At 50.9% G+C, this 15,794-nt stretch overlaps 1 protein-coding gene and 1 pseudogene across 1 annotated transcript; one reads left to right on the forward strand and one right to left on the reverse strand.

Moving 5' to 3' along the window:
* Positions 1-15,794, reverse strand: part of LOC147110194 (uncharacterized) — a 305,775-nt pseudogene that overhangs the window by 101,725 nt on the left and 188,256 nt on the right.
* On the forward strand, positions 268-12,756 carry LOC147110196 (uncharacterized). The gene is made up of 3 exons (XM_086004120.1): positions 268-700; positions 9,901-10,257; positions 12,197-12,756. The coding sequence occupies exons 1-3, from the start codon at positions 649-651 to the stop codon at positions 12,505-12,507; spliced, it is 720 nt and encodes a 239-aa protein (XP_085860246.1). The 5' UTR covers positions 268-648; the 3' UTR covers positions 12,508-12,756.

Below are 15,794 nucleotides of genomic sequence, written 5' to 3' on the forward strand. Positions count from 1 at the left end.
ACTCTACTCTACACGAACTTTATTCTTTACCTTTCCCCTTTCAAGGTGCAGTGTGCATGTGGTGGGGGCACTGAATCCAGTTGCACGGGTGCAGACCGAAAAAACATGGTGCTTCATTGTTTTGAACATTGTGTGGGCTGTCTAGGCTGCACCTATTCAAGTGAGTGGGAAATATACACCATGCTCCTGAAGAGAGCTTTGTAAATGGTGGAGAGACATTGAGGGGGAAAGTGGTGAGTCAATCCTCGCAGAGTACCCAGCCTCTGCCCTGCTCTTTAGTCACTGTGTTGTTACACTTGATACAGTTAAGCTTCTCCGCAATGTTGTCTTTCAAGATGCTGTTGGGTCATTCGACAATGTTGGTGCTGTTGAGGGCCCGGGATGGTCGCTGGGCTTATTCTTGTTCGAGACGGTGATAATCTAGGAATTAAGCACCGTGAATGTTGTCTACCCCTATTGATGGTGAAGCCAAGTCTTGATGTTGAATCTAACTATTGAAGTTAGTGACTGAGGAAATTCTAACCAATAATCACGTGACCGAGCCTGATAAATATTTTTAACAGAAGGAAACGAGAACTTCCTCTTGCTTCGCTAACTAACACGTTCGGTCATTTCTCTCTGTCCAGTTCAGACTCAACAGCAGCAAGTATGAGGTGTTCCGTTCTCGAGGTCTCCCTTCTACTGGCCGTTCTAAATCCAGGTATGATCTAAAATCACATTCAATCTTATTTTCAGTCGAGTATTGACAATCATAGTCTCCAGCACTGTTGCTTGTGTAGATATATCTGTCCCCATCGGTCTAATGCCTCCGTGTTGTGGTCTCCAAACGGTAGCTGCATTTCAAAGTGGACTTTGCTTATATTCCGTGCGGTATTGGCAAACGTGTAGCAAGAATTATCAAATTAATCACAAAGTTATTTTGAATGTAACAATGACTGACGATATCACTTGTTTGATAAGACTGAGGATCTGTGTAGAAGCGGCATTTGAAACAGCGCGAGGCACAATCAGTTCATGACCCCGCCATTTTCCTTATTCGCTAAGTTTACTAAAACAACACCATCGTTAATAATGGATCAGCAATTCAAACTACCGTAAATTATGCACAGAAATGGCCATCAGTCTCCATGTTAGATTCACTTGCTCCCGCTGGGTGATCGTCTGCTGTTGAAACACGAGAATGAGCAACAGTATTCGACAAAAGACAAGACTGTAGAGAGGGCTTTAAACTAAATACTGGAGGGGGGGATCAGGTGAGCGGGAATTAAAAAATTCAAAGAGAAAGGAGAAGGCAATAGAGCGGGGTATTGATGGGGTAATGGTGGCCAGAGTGTGACAGGAAGGGACAGAACGTATAAACATAAGAGTGCATCAGAAAGTGGGGTCAAAGCACAGGAAAATAGTAAAAAGACAAAATTAAAAGCTCTTTATCTGAATGCACAGCATTCGTAACAAGATAGATGAGTTGATGGCACAAATAGATATACATGGGTATAACCTGATTGCCATTACAGAGACGTGGTTGCAAGGTGACCAAGGCTGGGAACTGAATATTCAGGGGTATTTGACATTTCGGATGGATAGACAGAAGGGAAAAGGAGGTGGGTGGCTCTGTTAATAAAGGATGAGATCAATGCAGTAGTGAGAAATGAAAGTGGCTCAGAAGAGCAAGATGTAGAATCAGTTTGGGTGGAGATAAGAAATAATAAGGGAAAGAAGTCACTGGTGGGCCTAATCTATAGGCCCCCTAACAGCAGCTATACTGTTGGACAGAGTATAAATCAAGAAATAATGGAGGCTTGTAAGAAAGGTACAGCAACAATCATGGGCGATTTTAACCTTCCTATTGATTGGACAAATCAAATTGGCCAAGGCAGCCTCAAGGAAGAGTTCATAGAGTGTATCCGAGATGGTTTCCTAGAACAATACGTTGTGGAACCAACCAGGGAGCAGCCTATCTTAGATCTGGTACTGTGTAATGAGACAGGATTAATAAATTATCTCATAGTAAAGGATCCTTTAGGAAAGAGTGATCATAGCATGGTTGAATTTCAAATTCAATTGGAGGGTGAGAAAGTTGGGTCTCAAACCAGTGTCCTGATCTTAAATAAAGGCAATTACAATGGCATGAGGGCAGAACTGGCTAAAGTGGACTGGGAAAATAGATTAAAGGGTAAGATGGTTGATAAGCAATGGTAGACATTTAAGGAGATATTTCATAACTCTCAACAAAAATATATTCCAGTGAGAAGGAAAGACTTTAAGAGAAGGGAGAACCACTTGTGGCTAACTAAGGAAGTAAAGGATGGTGTCAAATTGAAAACAAAGGCATACAATGTTGCCGAGATTAGGGGAAGGCCAGAGGATTGGGACATTTTTAAAAAACAGCAAAGGATGACTAAAAAAGTAATAAAGAGAGAGAAGCTGGATTATGAGAGTAAACTAGCAAAAAAATATAAACAGATAGTAAGAGCTTCTACAGGTATATAAAAAGGAAGAGAATAGCTAAAGTAAATGTTGGTTCCTTAGAGGATGAGACTGGGGAATTAATAATGGGGAACAGGGAAATGGCAGAGACTTTGAACAAATATTTTGCATCAGTCTTCACGGTAGAAGACACTAAAACCATCCCAATAACACATAATCAAGGGGCTATAGAGAGGGGGAACTTAAAACAATCATTATCACTAATGAAAAAGTACTCGGTAAAATAATGGGACTAAAGGTGGACAAGTCCCCTGGACCTGACGGCCTACATCCTAGGGTCTTAAAAGAAGTGGCTGCAGAGAAAGTGGATGCTTTGGTTGCAATCTACCAAAATTCCCTGGATTCTGGAGAGGTCCCAGCGGATTGGAAAACCGCAAATGTGACGTCCCTATTTAAGAAGGGTGGGAGACAGAAAGCAGGAAACTGTAGACCAGTTAGGCTGGGCCTATACTCATTGGAGTTTAGAAGAATGAGAAGTGATCTTATTGAAACATATAAGATACTGAGGGGGCTCGACAAGGTAGATGCAGAGAAGATGTTTCCCCTCATGGGGGAATCTAGAACTAGGGGGCATAGTTTCAGAATAAGGGGTCACCCATTTAAAACTGAGGTGAGGAGGTATTTCTTCTCTCAGAGGGTCGTGAATCTGTGGAATTCTCTGCCCCAGAGAGCTGTGGAGGCTGGGTCATTGAATATATTTAAGGTGGAGAGAGACAGATTTTTGAACAATAAGGGAGTGAAGGGTTATGGGGAGCGGGCAGGGAAGTGGAGCTGAGCCCAAGATCAGATCAGCCATGATCTCATTAAATTGCGGAGCAGGCTTTAGGGGCCAAATGGCCGGCTCCTGCTCCTATTTCTTATGTTCTTATGTTAAGACACAGTTTCAGAGCTCCTGTGATACTGCTGTCTTCAGTGTGCAATCGCTGTATCGGGTCGCTGTGGTTCCGGGCTCCGTTCAGTGAAATGCGGGGGCAATTTATAATTTAAATATTGACATAGATAGAATGATTTGAAAAGTTTCAGCTCACGTTGGACAAGGCTGCACATTGTGCAAAGCGATCTTAGTCCGTGAGGCTCCGCAATATTTACTGAAAAAAGGGAAAAATGGCGTCGAGATGGATTTAAGGAAGTAACTTCTTTACCCAGAGAGTGGTGAGCATGTGGAACTCGCTACCGCAGGGAGTGATTGAGTCTAGATGAATTTAAGGGGAGGCTAGATAAGAATATGAGGGAGAACGGAATAGAGGGTTATGCTGATACACTTAGATGAGGAAGGATGGGAGAAGGCTCAAGTGAAGTATAACCGCTGGCATGGTCTGGTTGGGCCAAATGGCCTGTTTCTCTGCTGTACATTCTATGTAATTCTATGTTGTGGCAACACGCCACCATTGGACATAACCCGCTCGCGGCAGCACGGACAGTTTACACAAGCGCACTGCCGGCAGCAGCCGCCCCCAGCCGGGGGCCCTTTCCTCCGGCAACTTGTTTCCCGCAGGGACAGGCTGCCGGGAGCACTTCCTGTTTGGGGAGTATTTAAGTGGTTGCGCGGGCTTTTCAAGCTCTCTCTTTGCCATGATGTGAATTAAAGCAGTTGTGTTCCACCAACTCTGGTCTCGACTCCCACGTTTGCCGCGATATCTCAACACTGGTGACCCCGATGCTCAGGACGAATCCTAAGCTAGCATGGCGGATACAAACGCAGTCACGGTTAAACTACCGGACTTTTGGGAGAACCTGGCCGAGGCCTGGTTCATTCAAGCCGAGTCCAGATTCCGGCTGAGAAGCATCACAGTCGACGCCACGAAGTACGACTACCTCGTCGCCTCGCTCACCTACGCCACAGTCCCCAAGGTTTGGGCAGCGCTGCAGGATCCACCAGTGGAAGGCAAGTACAAACATCTGAAGGCCGCGCTTCTTAAAAAATTTCAGGCGCCCTCTTACCAGCGCAACTGCCAACTCCTCGACCTCCCAGGCCTTGGTGATGCTTCACTGTCGGACCTGCTTTCCCACATGCTGTCCCTCTCGGACGACAAAAACTCCGGCGCCCTCTTTCGCACGCTTTTCATTCGGCAGCTCCCCGCCAGCATCCACCCGCTCATTGTGGAGTCTGGCTCCACGGACCTGAATGAGATAGCTGAAAAGGCCGACCGGCTGCTCTCCGCGCAGACCGCCCGCGACGTCGCGCCCGACCTCACGGCAATGACCACGCGGTCTCCCCGGCCCACTAGGCCCGACCGCCCTTCCACTCCGGGTCACTGCTACTACCACACCCGTTTTGGCACTAGGGCCCAACGCTGCAAGCCACCGTGCACTTTCAAACCCCCCCCCCCGCACCGGCCCCCACGATGGCCGCGGGGCAAAAGGGGCCCCTACTGTACGTCACCGACGACAGCACCAACCGCCGATTCCTGTGCGACACAGGAGCCCAGCACAGCATCACCCCCGCCTCCGCCCTCGAAATCCAACGCGGCGCACGGGGTATCACGCTGGCCGCAGCCAATGGCTCTGACATCCGCACATACGGCACCCGCATGGTCACGCTCGACCTCACAGGCCGCCGCTACCACTGGGAGTTCCTCACAGCCAAGGTCCTCTGCCCACTCATCGGCGCCAACTTCCTACGCGCCCACGGCCTCCTTGTCGACATTCCGAGGCACCGCCTCGTCGACATCAACACTATGGCCCCCATCCCTGGCGCATTCACCCCGGCCCGTTCGGCCGGCCTGACGACCTACTGCCTCGCCAGTGCCACGGACGACTACTCGGCACTTCTAGCCGAGTTTCCCGCCCTCACTAACCCGACCTTTTCGGCCAAAGCCGCCAAACATGGTGTGGGGCACTATATCCCCACCACCGGCCCCCCGGTCTCTGCCCACGCCCGCAGACTCAACCCGGCCAAGCTGGAAATCGCGCGGGCCGAGTTCACCACCATGGAGCAACTCGGCATCATCCGCCGCTCCAGCAGCCCTTGGGCCTTGCCCCTCCACATCGCCCCCAAGCCCGGCGGAGGCTGGCGCCCCTGCGGGGACTACCGCCGCCTCAACGACGCCACCACCCCCGACCGATACCCGATGCTGCACATCCAGGACTTCTCGGCCCGACTGGCCGGACGAACCGTCTTTTCCAAGGTCGACCTGGTGCGCGGTTACCACCAAGTCCCCGTACACCCCGCGGACATCCCCAAAACGGCCGTCATCACCCCATTCGGCCTGTTCAAGTTCCTGAGGATGCCCTTCGGCCTCAAGAATGCAGCCCAGGCTTTCCAGCGCCTTATGGACTCAGTCCTCCGGGACCTGAACTTCCTATTCATCTATCTAGACGACATTCTCGTGGCCAGCTCCACCAAACAGGAACACCTCGAACACCTTCGCATCCTGTTCGGGCGCCTAGCCCAACACGGGCTCATCCTCAGCCCGGCGAAGTGCCAATTCGGCCTAGCCGAGATCGATTTTCTCGGCCACCACATCAACCCTGCTGGGGCCGTCCCCCTGCCCGACAAGGTGCAGGCCATCCAGCAATTCCCCCGCCCCAAAACCATCAAGGGCCTCCAGGAGTTCCTCGGGATGGTGAACTTCTACAACAGGTTCATCCCCAGAGCTGCAGCCCTCATGAAGCCCCTATACGACTCCCTCCGAGGTAAATACGGCAAGATGGCCGTAGCCTGGACCACTGACACGTCAGCCGCCTTCGACGCCACCAAAAACGCGCTCGCCGACGCCACCCTGCTCGCGCACCCGAGGGCCGATGCCCGGGTCGCGCTCACCACCGACGCCTCCGACCATGCGGTCGGAGCCGTGTTCGAGCAGTGGGTCAATGGCGCGTGGCAGCCACTTGCCTTCTACAGCCGCCAACTGCGCCCCCCGGAGGTCAAATACTCTACTTTCGACCGCGAGCTCCTCGCGCTCCACCTGTCGGTCCGCCATTTCAGGTTCCTCCTGGAGGGCCGCCCCTTTACCACGTACGTGGACCACAAGCCGCTCACATACGCGATGGCCAAGCACACCAACCCTGGTCTGCTAGGCAGCAACGCCAGCTCGCGGCCGTGTCCGAGTTTACCACGGACATCCAGCACGTCTCCGGTAGAGACAACATTGTCGCCAACTGCCTTTCCCGTCCCGCCATCTGCGCGAATCACCTAGCGGTCGACTACGCGCAACTAGCAGCGGCCCAGCTCACGGACCCAGACCTCCTCTCGGCGGCTACCAGCCTGCCAGGGCTACGCCTAGCCAAGGTCGCGCACGGGTCCGAAGCCACGGCAGTCACTTGCGACGTCTCACTCGGCCAACCCAGGCCGGTCGTCCCTGCAACCTGGCGCCGCCGCATCTTCGACGCGCTCCACGGGCTCTCCCATCCGGGTTCCCGCGCATCTGTCAAACTCCTCTCCCAGCGCTTTGTCTGGCGTGGCCTCAGCAAAGATGTTCAGACTTGGGCCAACACCTGCCTCGCCTGCCAATGGGCTAAGGCACAGCTGCACACAAAAGCACCCCTGGGAGACTTTGAGGTACCCAGCCGCCGCTTCGACCACGTACACGTCAACATCGTCGGTCCTCTGCCGCCATCGCAAGGCCGAAATTATCTCCACACGATGGTCGACCGCTGCACACGCTGGCCTGAGGCAGTGCCGCTGACCTCCACCACCACAGCCGACATCGCCAGGGCGTTCGTTAACACCTGGGTCGCGAGGTTCGGCGTACCGGCCGACATAACCTCTGACAGAGGCGCCCAGTTCACCTCCGAACTCTGGACGGCCACAGCACGCAACCTCGGGGTGACGCTCCACCGAACCACGGCGTACCACCCGCAGGCCAACGGGCTGTGTGAACGCTTCCACAGGTCACTCAAGGCCTCACTCCGCGCCGGCCTGCAGGACAGTACCTGGACTAACCGACTACCGTGGGTGCTACTAGGCCTATGCACCGCGGTCAAGGAAGACCTCCAGTCCTCAGCAGCGGAGTTAGTCTACGGACAACCGCTGCGCATAGCAGGCGAATTCCTCCCGGAGGCTACCACACCTTGGTCGGCCGAATAGCAGCGGATCAACTCTTTCTCTTCCGCTCAACAGTTCGCCCCACTTCCGGTCAACCGACACGGCGAACTCGCACCTCACGTCCCGCCAAACTTACAGCAGGCACGCTTCGTCTTCGTGCGACACGACGCGCACCGCGGACCCCTGCGACCCCCGTACGATGGACCGTACGAGGTACTACAAACCGGAGACAAGGTTTTCAAGCTGCGACTCGGCGACAGGGTCGAAACAGTCTCCATCGACCGACTCAAACCAGCACACACAGAACCAGGGGAACAGGTCCCCGTGGCCCGACCTCCAATTAGAGGCCGTCCCACCAGCAAGCCAGCACAGCCGGCGGCGAACCGCCCGGCCCCACCAACTAGACCGGTGACCACTCAGAGCCGCTCCGGCAGAACCATTAGACCACCGTCACGACTCGTCCACTCCTCCTAAGCGGATTCTGGATGGAGCTCTGTGGCGACACGCCACCATTGGACATAATCCGCTCACGGCGGCACGGACAGTTTACGCAGGCACACTGCCGGCAGCAGCCGCCCCCAGCCGGGGGCCCTTTCCTCCGGCAACTTGTTTCCCGCAGGGACAGGCTGCCTGGAGCACTTCCTGTCTGGGGAGTATTTAAGTGGTTGCGCGGGCTTTTCAAGCTCTCTCTTTGCCATGATGTGAATTAAAGCAGTTGTGTTCCACCAACTCTGGTCTCGACTCCCACGTTTGCCGCGGTATCTCAACAATGTAACATTTTCAGCCAATAGTCCTGCTTCCTGGTTCGAGCCAAGACCCGCTATTCTCATGCGAGTGGAATCGCATTATGTGATAACACATCAACATTAATTGTAAGATAGCATCGGGGTAACATAGTGGCCAGGGCTGGGGGAGGGGAGCTGACACCAAGCGACTGTCAGCCCCTTAGTTCCACCTCCTCTGACCACACAGGACACAGCTCTCTGCATCTGAAAGGCTCGCAGTGAAGCACAAAGTGTAACAGATGGTTGAATGAGCAACGACTAAAGAAATAAACTGGATGAGGAGACACTGGGATCCGCTCGATGCGAGTGTGGGGAGGGGGTGTGGTGGCGGGGGGATAGTGGCGGGGGGAGGGGCGGTGCAAACAAGTCAAAATTTGCCCGGGAATTTGGCTCCTTCCATCAAAAGGGCAGCACTTCACCGGCGGGGCGGCGCATTGCTCCAAATATGTGAGAGCAACAAAACAAAGGCCCCTCTGGAAGGCAGGGCCGGGGCTGGGAAAGCAGCGGGAAATTTGAAAGCGGGAAATTATTGCGTCAAGTTTAACACCGTCACGTTTACCTGTTTGTTTGGCGTTAATGCATCCACTATTTTAACTGAACATTGATCCCTTTTTCTCCTTGTTTTTTTATTGGTGTAAAGGCTCGGTTTAATTATTGGACAGAGTAATGTCACATCGATGAGCTGAGTGCCTCTACTATAACATATTCAGTTTTCTGTGAGTTAGAGGTCGGCCGGGGGAGAAGTGGAATAAATGGGTTTGGAGGTAACAAAGGCCTGGCTGACGGTTTCAGCAGCAGGTGAGGTGAGGCAGGGCGGAGTCGAGTAACGTTACAGAGGTGGGTGTTGGCGGCCTTGGCGATGGTGAGAATATGGGGCGGGAAACTCAGCTCAGGGTCCAATAGGACACCAAGGTTGTGAAAAGTCAGCTTCAGACTCAGGCAGTGGCCAAGGAGAGGGATGGTGTTGGTGCCCAGGGAACAGAGTTTGTGGGTAACGGTGGATATTTATCGGGCAGTGGCCAGGGAGAGGGATGGTGTTGGTGCCCAGGGAACAGAGTTTGTGGGTAAAGGTGGATATTTATCGGGCAGTGGCCAGGGAGAGGGATGGTGTTGGTGCCCAGGGAACAGAGTTTGTGGGTAAAGGTGGATATTTATTGGGCAGTGGCCAGGGAGAGGGATGGTGTTGGTGCCCAGGGAACAGAGTTTGTGGGTAAAGGTGGATATTTATCGGGCAGTGGCCAGGGAGAGGGATGGTGTTGGTGCCCAGGGAACAGAGTTTGTGGATAAAGGTGGATATTTATCGGGCAGTGGCCAGGGAGAGGGATGGTGTTGGTGCCCAGGGAACAGAGTTTGTGGGTAAAGGTGGATATTTATCGGGCAGTGGCCAGGGAGAGGGATGGTGTTGGTGCCCAGGGAACAGAGTTTGTGGGTAAAGGTGGATATTTATTGGGCAGTGGCCAGGGAGAGGGATGGTGTTGGTGCCCAGGGAACAGAGTTTGTGGGTAAAGGTGGATATTTATCGGGCAGTGGCCAGGGAGAGGGATGGTGTTGGTGCCCAGGGAACCGAGTTTGTGGGCAAAGGTGGATATTTATCCAATCTCATACAGTCCCGTTTAATATCACACTTTGCTCCCTGTGCAGGTACCGCGAGGGATGGAGATGATGGAGATATTCCGGAACTGGTTCTTTCGAACGGGTCCAGCCCGGTTTTGCTGCCTTGTTTCTCCCGGTCTCCGACTCAAATTGATGCGATTCAGTGGACATTTCAACCTGCCTCAGGAGACAAAGGGATGGCACTTTGTGCAATTGATAAGAACAACACTGAGTGCAGCTCCCCGCGGTTCCCACATATAACACTGGCTGAGACTGAGGGTTTCAGGACGGGGAATTATTCTCTCTTGTTCACGGCGACAATGGAAGATGCCGGAAATTACAACTGTTTGCTGTATTCTGGACACAAGGAGAAGAAGATGTTAATCCGCCTCATAGTGATCAATGGTGAGTTACTGAAAGCAGTTTATGGTGTAATTATATGTGTATGATAGTCTCACACAAACTGTTTCACCATTTTCCGTATATCCGCCACTGTTCCGTTAAATTCCGTGCCTTTAAATGCCAACATCTTGACAATTTGTGATGTGGAAAAACGCAGCATTAAAACAGTGTTGCTTTCTTGCTGGGCAGGTTATTGTAGGCCTCGGAAACACTTTCTTGTTCAGTAAATGTAAATTCTCAGCAATTTATTTATCTTTATTGTGAAAACTATGGGAAATCCCGCAGTAAAGTCTCAACCGGTAAAGATCAGATCCATTTCCGGAAAATTCCCTCAGCACTTCTGCTCAAATCTCATTGAGGTAGAAACTGACTTCAGTGGAGCTGAATATCGGGCGGCGGGTGTAACAGGCGGACAACACATGACCACACGTTCTACACTGTCGGTTAAAATGAATTTCCAGCCCACAGGCTCGGACTAGTAAGGTCCCAATATGGCGGGCAGGAAATGTGTACATTTGCGACTGAAAGTGCGCCTCCTGACATATTGGGTGAGAACAGGCGAGGGGCATCCTTTGCCAATGCCTGAAACAGGCGTTAGGCTCTTTGCATTTGCTAATTTGAGGCCAATTCTGTAAGATTGGTTTATCATGAGGCGGCCAGGCCCCTCTCCAGATGCACTCTTGGAAACCAGCTCTCGGAATTGCCTGCTACAAAGAAGCAAACTAATGTAAGATCACATATTAAAGGGCCCCATTGCACCTCCCAACACCCCCTCCACGTTGCTCCAAACACGACCTGCTGATCCCGGGACCCCAACATTGAACCCCGCAAATCCTGATCCAGGCCCTGAACCCTGACTCGGCTCAATCCCTGATCCCTGGCTCAGACATCTATCATCAACCCCCAACCATGGCTGTGAACCCGATACCCGACACATGCCCCCATCCCCGATTCTCGAGTCCGGCCCCAATCTCTGACACTTGAAACAGGCCATGTTCACCGAACGCTGAATCCCGTCCCCAGCTCCGACCCGAGACCCCAGTCTCATCCCCGACCCAGGCACCGACCCCTGAAGCCTGACCAAGGCAGGGATCCCTGAACCTGGTCTTCACCGGCGAGCTGCCTCTGGACGCCCAGCATGTGCCTGCAGCACATTGGTCTGACATTAATGAGGCCCAAGGCCCGATAGGCCTACCTGTTTTGAGGCTGTGCCTTTCTTGATAGAATAGTGATTCTGCACTGTGTAATAGTGGTGAGTTTGAGGAGAAGGAGCCAAAGTGGTTTGCTGCATTGATTTGCGGAGAATGAAGGGAAGCGGGGTGGTTGTATTGTGAGTATTTTGAATAATGATCTTGTTAGTGGTAGAGCTGTGAGCAGGGAGAAAGAGCAGTATCGCTACCTTGACAACTCTCCTGAGGTCATTGAACGTCTTTCAGTGTGGCAGCCATGTGCTGGGATGAACGTTCCTTGCCTTGCTCTCCTCACTGGCGGTGGAGGTGTTTCGGGAACAGGATGTCCCCCCTCCTGTCCACTGTCTGCATTAATGCCACCAACGTGACAATGAAGAAACTTGGGGCCCTAATTGGATCTTTTGCAGCAACGTTATCCCTCTGACAATGTTTCCCGCTGTCTGTAGACAAAGTGCACCTCCCCTTTAAGAGTTGCTGTCTCCCGTTAAGGGTCGGGAGACACACCCGATTTCCGGACCTAACCCGAAACAGGAAAAATGGCACTGCACAGTGGGGGAAGGGCTGGTGGCACGTGTATCATTTTAATGAGTTTCAAGCAGGAATTTAAGGTGGTGCCTGGGACTATGTGACATGACGTGGGCAGCATGTGCGCCTGACCCTGTGCGCAAGTATTCGGCCGCGAATGCAGTTCGAGGCCATAATTTAATCTATGGTGTCTTTTGTCAGTTTAACCAGTTATCCTCTTCCCACAGTGTCTGTGATCCCAGCCGGCCCGATTCCCCTGGGAAGCTCCGTAAATCTGACCTGTGAGATGCCCGGGCTGTCCTATTTCAACAGTATCGATTGGAGCATTGAAAATACCCGAGTAACTTGGAAAGGGATTGAAATCCTGTGGAAACTGAACAATGCGCTGATTCATGAAGACAAGCGGCACAAGTTCGATTTCAGAAGTTTAATCATCAATAATTTTCAACTCCCCGATGCGGGATGCTACACATATACTGTAAGATTGAAGAATGGAAAGATTTGCTCTTATAGTCGTCTCTTGGAGATATCAGGTTAGCCCGCATCTCAAACTATACTTCCATTTGCCCACATGATTGATGTCAATATCTCGCCAGTATCACTTGTAGAAAGTGGAGTTGGCAGGCTGCTCTGTCCTGCTTGGTGCTGAGCTGCCCGAGTGCTGTTGTGACTGCACACAGCCGGTCGGCTGGTGAGTCTTTCATTGAACTCTCGACTTGAGCAATGAAGGCAGTGAAAAGGCTTCAAACAGTCAGGAGGTGATCCAAATCACCGCACAGTAACCAGCCTCTGCCGTCCTCCTGGATCCAGAGTGCTCTGTTTAAGCTTCTGGCCAGGATTCTATCAGTTGGTTTGGAAGTTGCAGTGCTGCTGAAGGTCATGGGGAGGCGGTGGTCTTTCTGTTGCTTGAGATGGTCATCGACAGGCACTCCTGTGGTACGAATCGTACCAGCCATTGTCCTGCTGTAAGTGTGAAAGGAGCTGGCCACGGCAGAATGGTCAGCGAATAACCCCACTCCCGATCTTATGACAGAGAAAATGTTACTGACAGAACATCTGGATGGTGGTTGGGCCAAGGATGCCTGCCTGAGTTACGCCAGATGTGAAGTCCTAACGCTGTGATGATTGGCCTCGACGCCAGCTGCCATCTTCCTGTGTGTCATCCAAAACCCACTCAGTAGAGTGTTACACCTGACTCCCATTGACATTAGATTTTTTTTCTATGAGGATTTGATGTTATTCTCAATAGAATGTTGCACCTTGAAGATTGACAGTGCAGCAGCACATGGTCAATGTGGGTTTTTGTACCTTCATACACTTCCCTTGGAGAACAGTGTGCAGCAGTGGAAGGATTCGCAGGCAGATTAACAGTCTGATAGGCCACCACCTGAACACTCCTTCCATGGCTGTAACCATCCTTACACCAGCCAATAGGGAGGTTCGTTCCAGAGGGCGAACTCTTATGGGCTTCCTAATGGAGGTCACTCACACCCACTGGACCCGTGTATCCTACTGGATATCAAACTAGTGATCCTCTCGCATTGTTCAATCCCATACCACTTCTGACTCAGAGGTGGGAACGCTCCGACCAAAGTCTCGTAACTGCAGGAATGAATCAGGAGATGAGACATTGTAAACCATTCAATGTTGGTATGTATGTGTGAGGCGGGGGTCGGTGAGCTGTAAATACAGTGAAATTTGTACCAGAATTATGGATCCTTTCAACAAATGGGCAACAGTTGATTGTGGGTATTGTGCAATGTTCAAAATCTGTTAGCAATAAACCCAAATGCTCTGTGTAAAGTAGCAGTGGGTGGGAGACTGTTCCTACAGAATCCATTTGCACACTGACAGTACCTGACTTATACTTGGGGAGATCCCTGTCCATACATAATCTTGCTGAACTTCGCTCCAAGCAGGTATTTGAAAGCAGGGAGTGAAGGTGTCATGTTTATCCCAATGACATTTACCTTCTTTGTAAGACATTGCTATGTCCAGTACTTTAATTGCCGTTTGAGCAGGTCGAAACATCTCCGTGATATTATTGGACAGGGTAATGACAATTAATGAGTTTTCCACCCGTACTTTAACATGGCTGTTTTATGTTGAAGCTTTTTCAGTGTTAGTATAACCCTAAGCACATTTCAAAATCTATCCAGAACCTATTGGAAATTTCCTACCAAATCTTCACATGCATTGAACCCCAATCACTACCTCCAGAAATACCTAATTGTTCAGTTTGTTCTTAAGCTGCAAATGACGTTGGTAAGACCGTGTTTATTGTCCATCCGTGGTTGCTTCAGGGCAGTAAGATTGAGCCAAGTAGTGTGGGACGGGAGTCCCCTGTAGCCCAGGTCCCTCCCTGAAGGACATGAGTCAACCATTGGGGTTGTTTTTGCAACGACCTTCATCGATAATTTTCAGCCTCAGTATCTATTTTGATCAAATTCCTTTATTTATGTTAATTTGTTGTCATTTTCTGTAGGAACTGCAACTACTTCTCTCGCTACAGATAATCCACTGACAGCAACATCAGGTGAAACTTTAATCTCATGAACTCCACGGTTACTGTTTGTTTACATAAGAAACAGGAGCAGGAGTCGGCCAATCAGCCCCTCGAGCCTGCTCCGCCATTCAATAAGATCTTGGCTGATCCAATCTTGGCCTCAACACCACTTCCCCGCCCGCTCCCCGTACCCCTCGACTCCCTTGTAGTTCAAATGTCTGTCAATCTCCGCCTTGAATATGTTCAATGACTCCGCCTCCACAGCTCTCCAGGGTAGAGAATTCCAAAGATTCACGACCCTCTGAGAGAAGAAATTCCTCCTCATCTCCGTCTTAAATGGGCGACCCCTTATCCTGAAACTGTGCCCCCCTAGTTCTAGATACCCCCACTAGGGGAAACATCCTCTCAGCATCCACCCTGTCAATCCCCCTCAGAATCTTATATGTTTCAATAAGATCACTTCTCATTCTTCTAAACTCCAATGAGTATAGGCCCAGCCTGCTCAACCTTTCGTCATACGTCAACCCCTTCATCCCAGGAATCAACCTCATGAACCTCCAGTGCGAGTATATCCTTCCTTAAATATGGAGACCAAAACTGTACGCAGTACTCCAGGTGCAGTCTCACTAGCGCCCTGTGAAGTTACATCAACCTTCCCTCAACCTTTTTATACTCCATACCCCTTGCAATAAAGGCCAACACTCCATTAGCCTTCCTAATTACCTGCTGTACCTGCATGCTAACTTTGTGTTTCATGTACTAGGACCCCCAGATCCCGCTGTACCGCAGCATTTTGTAGTCTCGCTCCATTTAAATAATAATTTGCTTTTTCATTCTTCCTTCCAAAGTGGATAACCTCACATTTTCCCACATTATACTCCATCTGCCAAATGTTTGCCCACTCACTTAACCTCTCTATACCCCTTTCCAGACTCCTTGTGTCCTCCTCAAGACTTGCTCACCCACCTATCTTTGTACCATCAGTAAATTTGGCTACAGTACACTCGGCCTCTTCATCCAAGTCATTAATATAGATTGTAAATAGTTGAGGCCCCAGCACTGATCCCTGTGGCACCCCACCAGTTACTGATTGCCAACTGGAAAATGACCCATTTATCCCGACTCTCTGTTTTCTGTTAGTTAGCCAATCCCCTAACCATGCTAATATATTATCCCCAACCCGCGCACTCTTATCTTGTGCAGTAACCTTTTATGTGGCACCTTATCAAATGCCTTCTGGAAATCCAAATACACTACATCTACTGGTTCCCCTTTATCCACCCTGTTTTTTACATCCTCAAAGAACTCTAGCAAATTTG

The sequence above is a fragment of the Somniosus microcephalus genome, chromosome 12, assembly GCF_052327205.1.
Source record: "Somniosus microcephalus isolate GS21.2 chromosome 12, FLI_Smic_1.0, whole genome shotgun sequence".
Taxonomy (NCBI): Eukaryota; Metazoa; Chordata; class Chondrichthyes; order Squaliformes; family Somniosidae; genus Somniosus; species Somniosus microcephalus.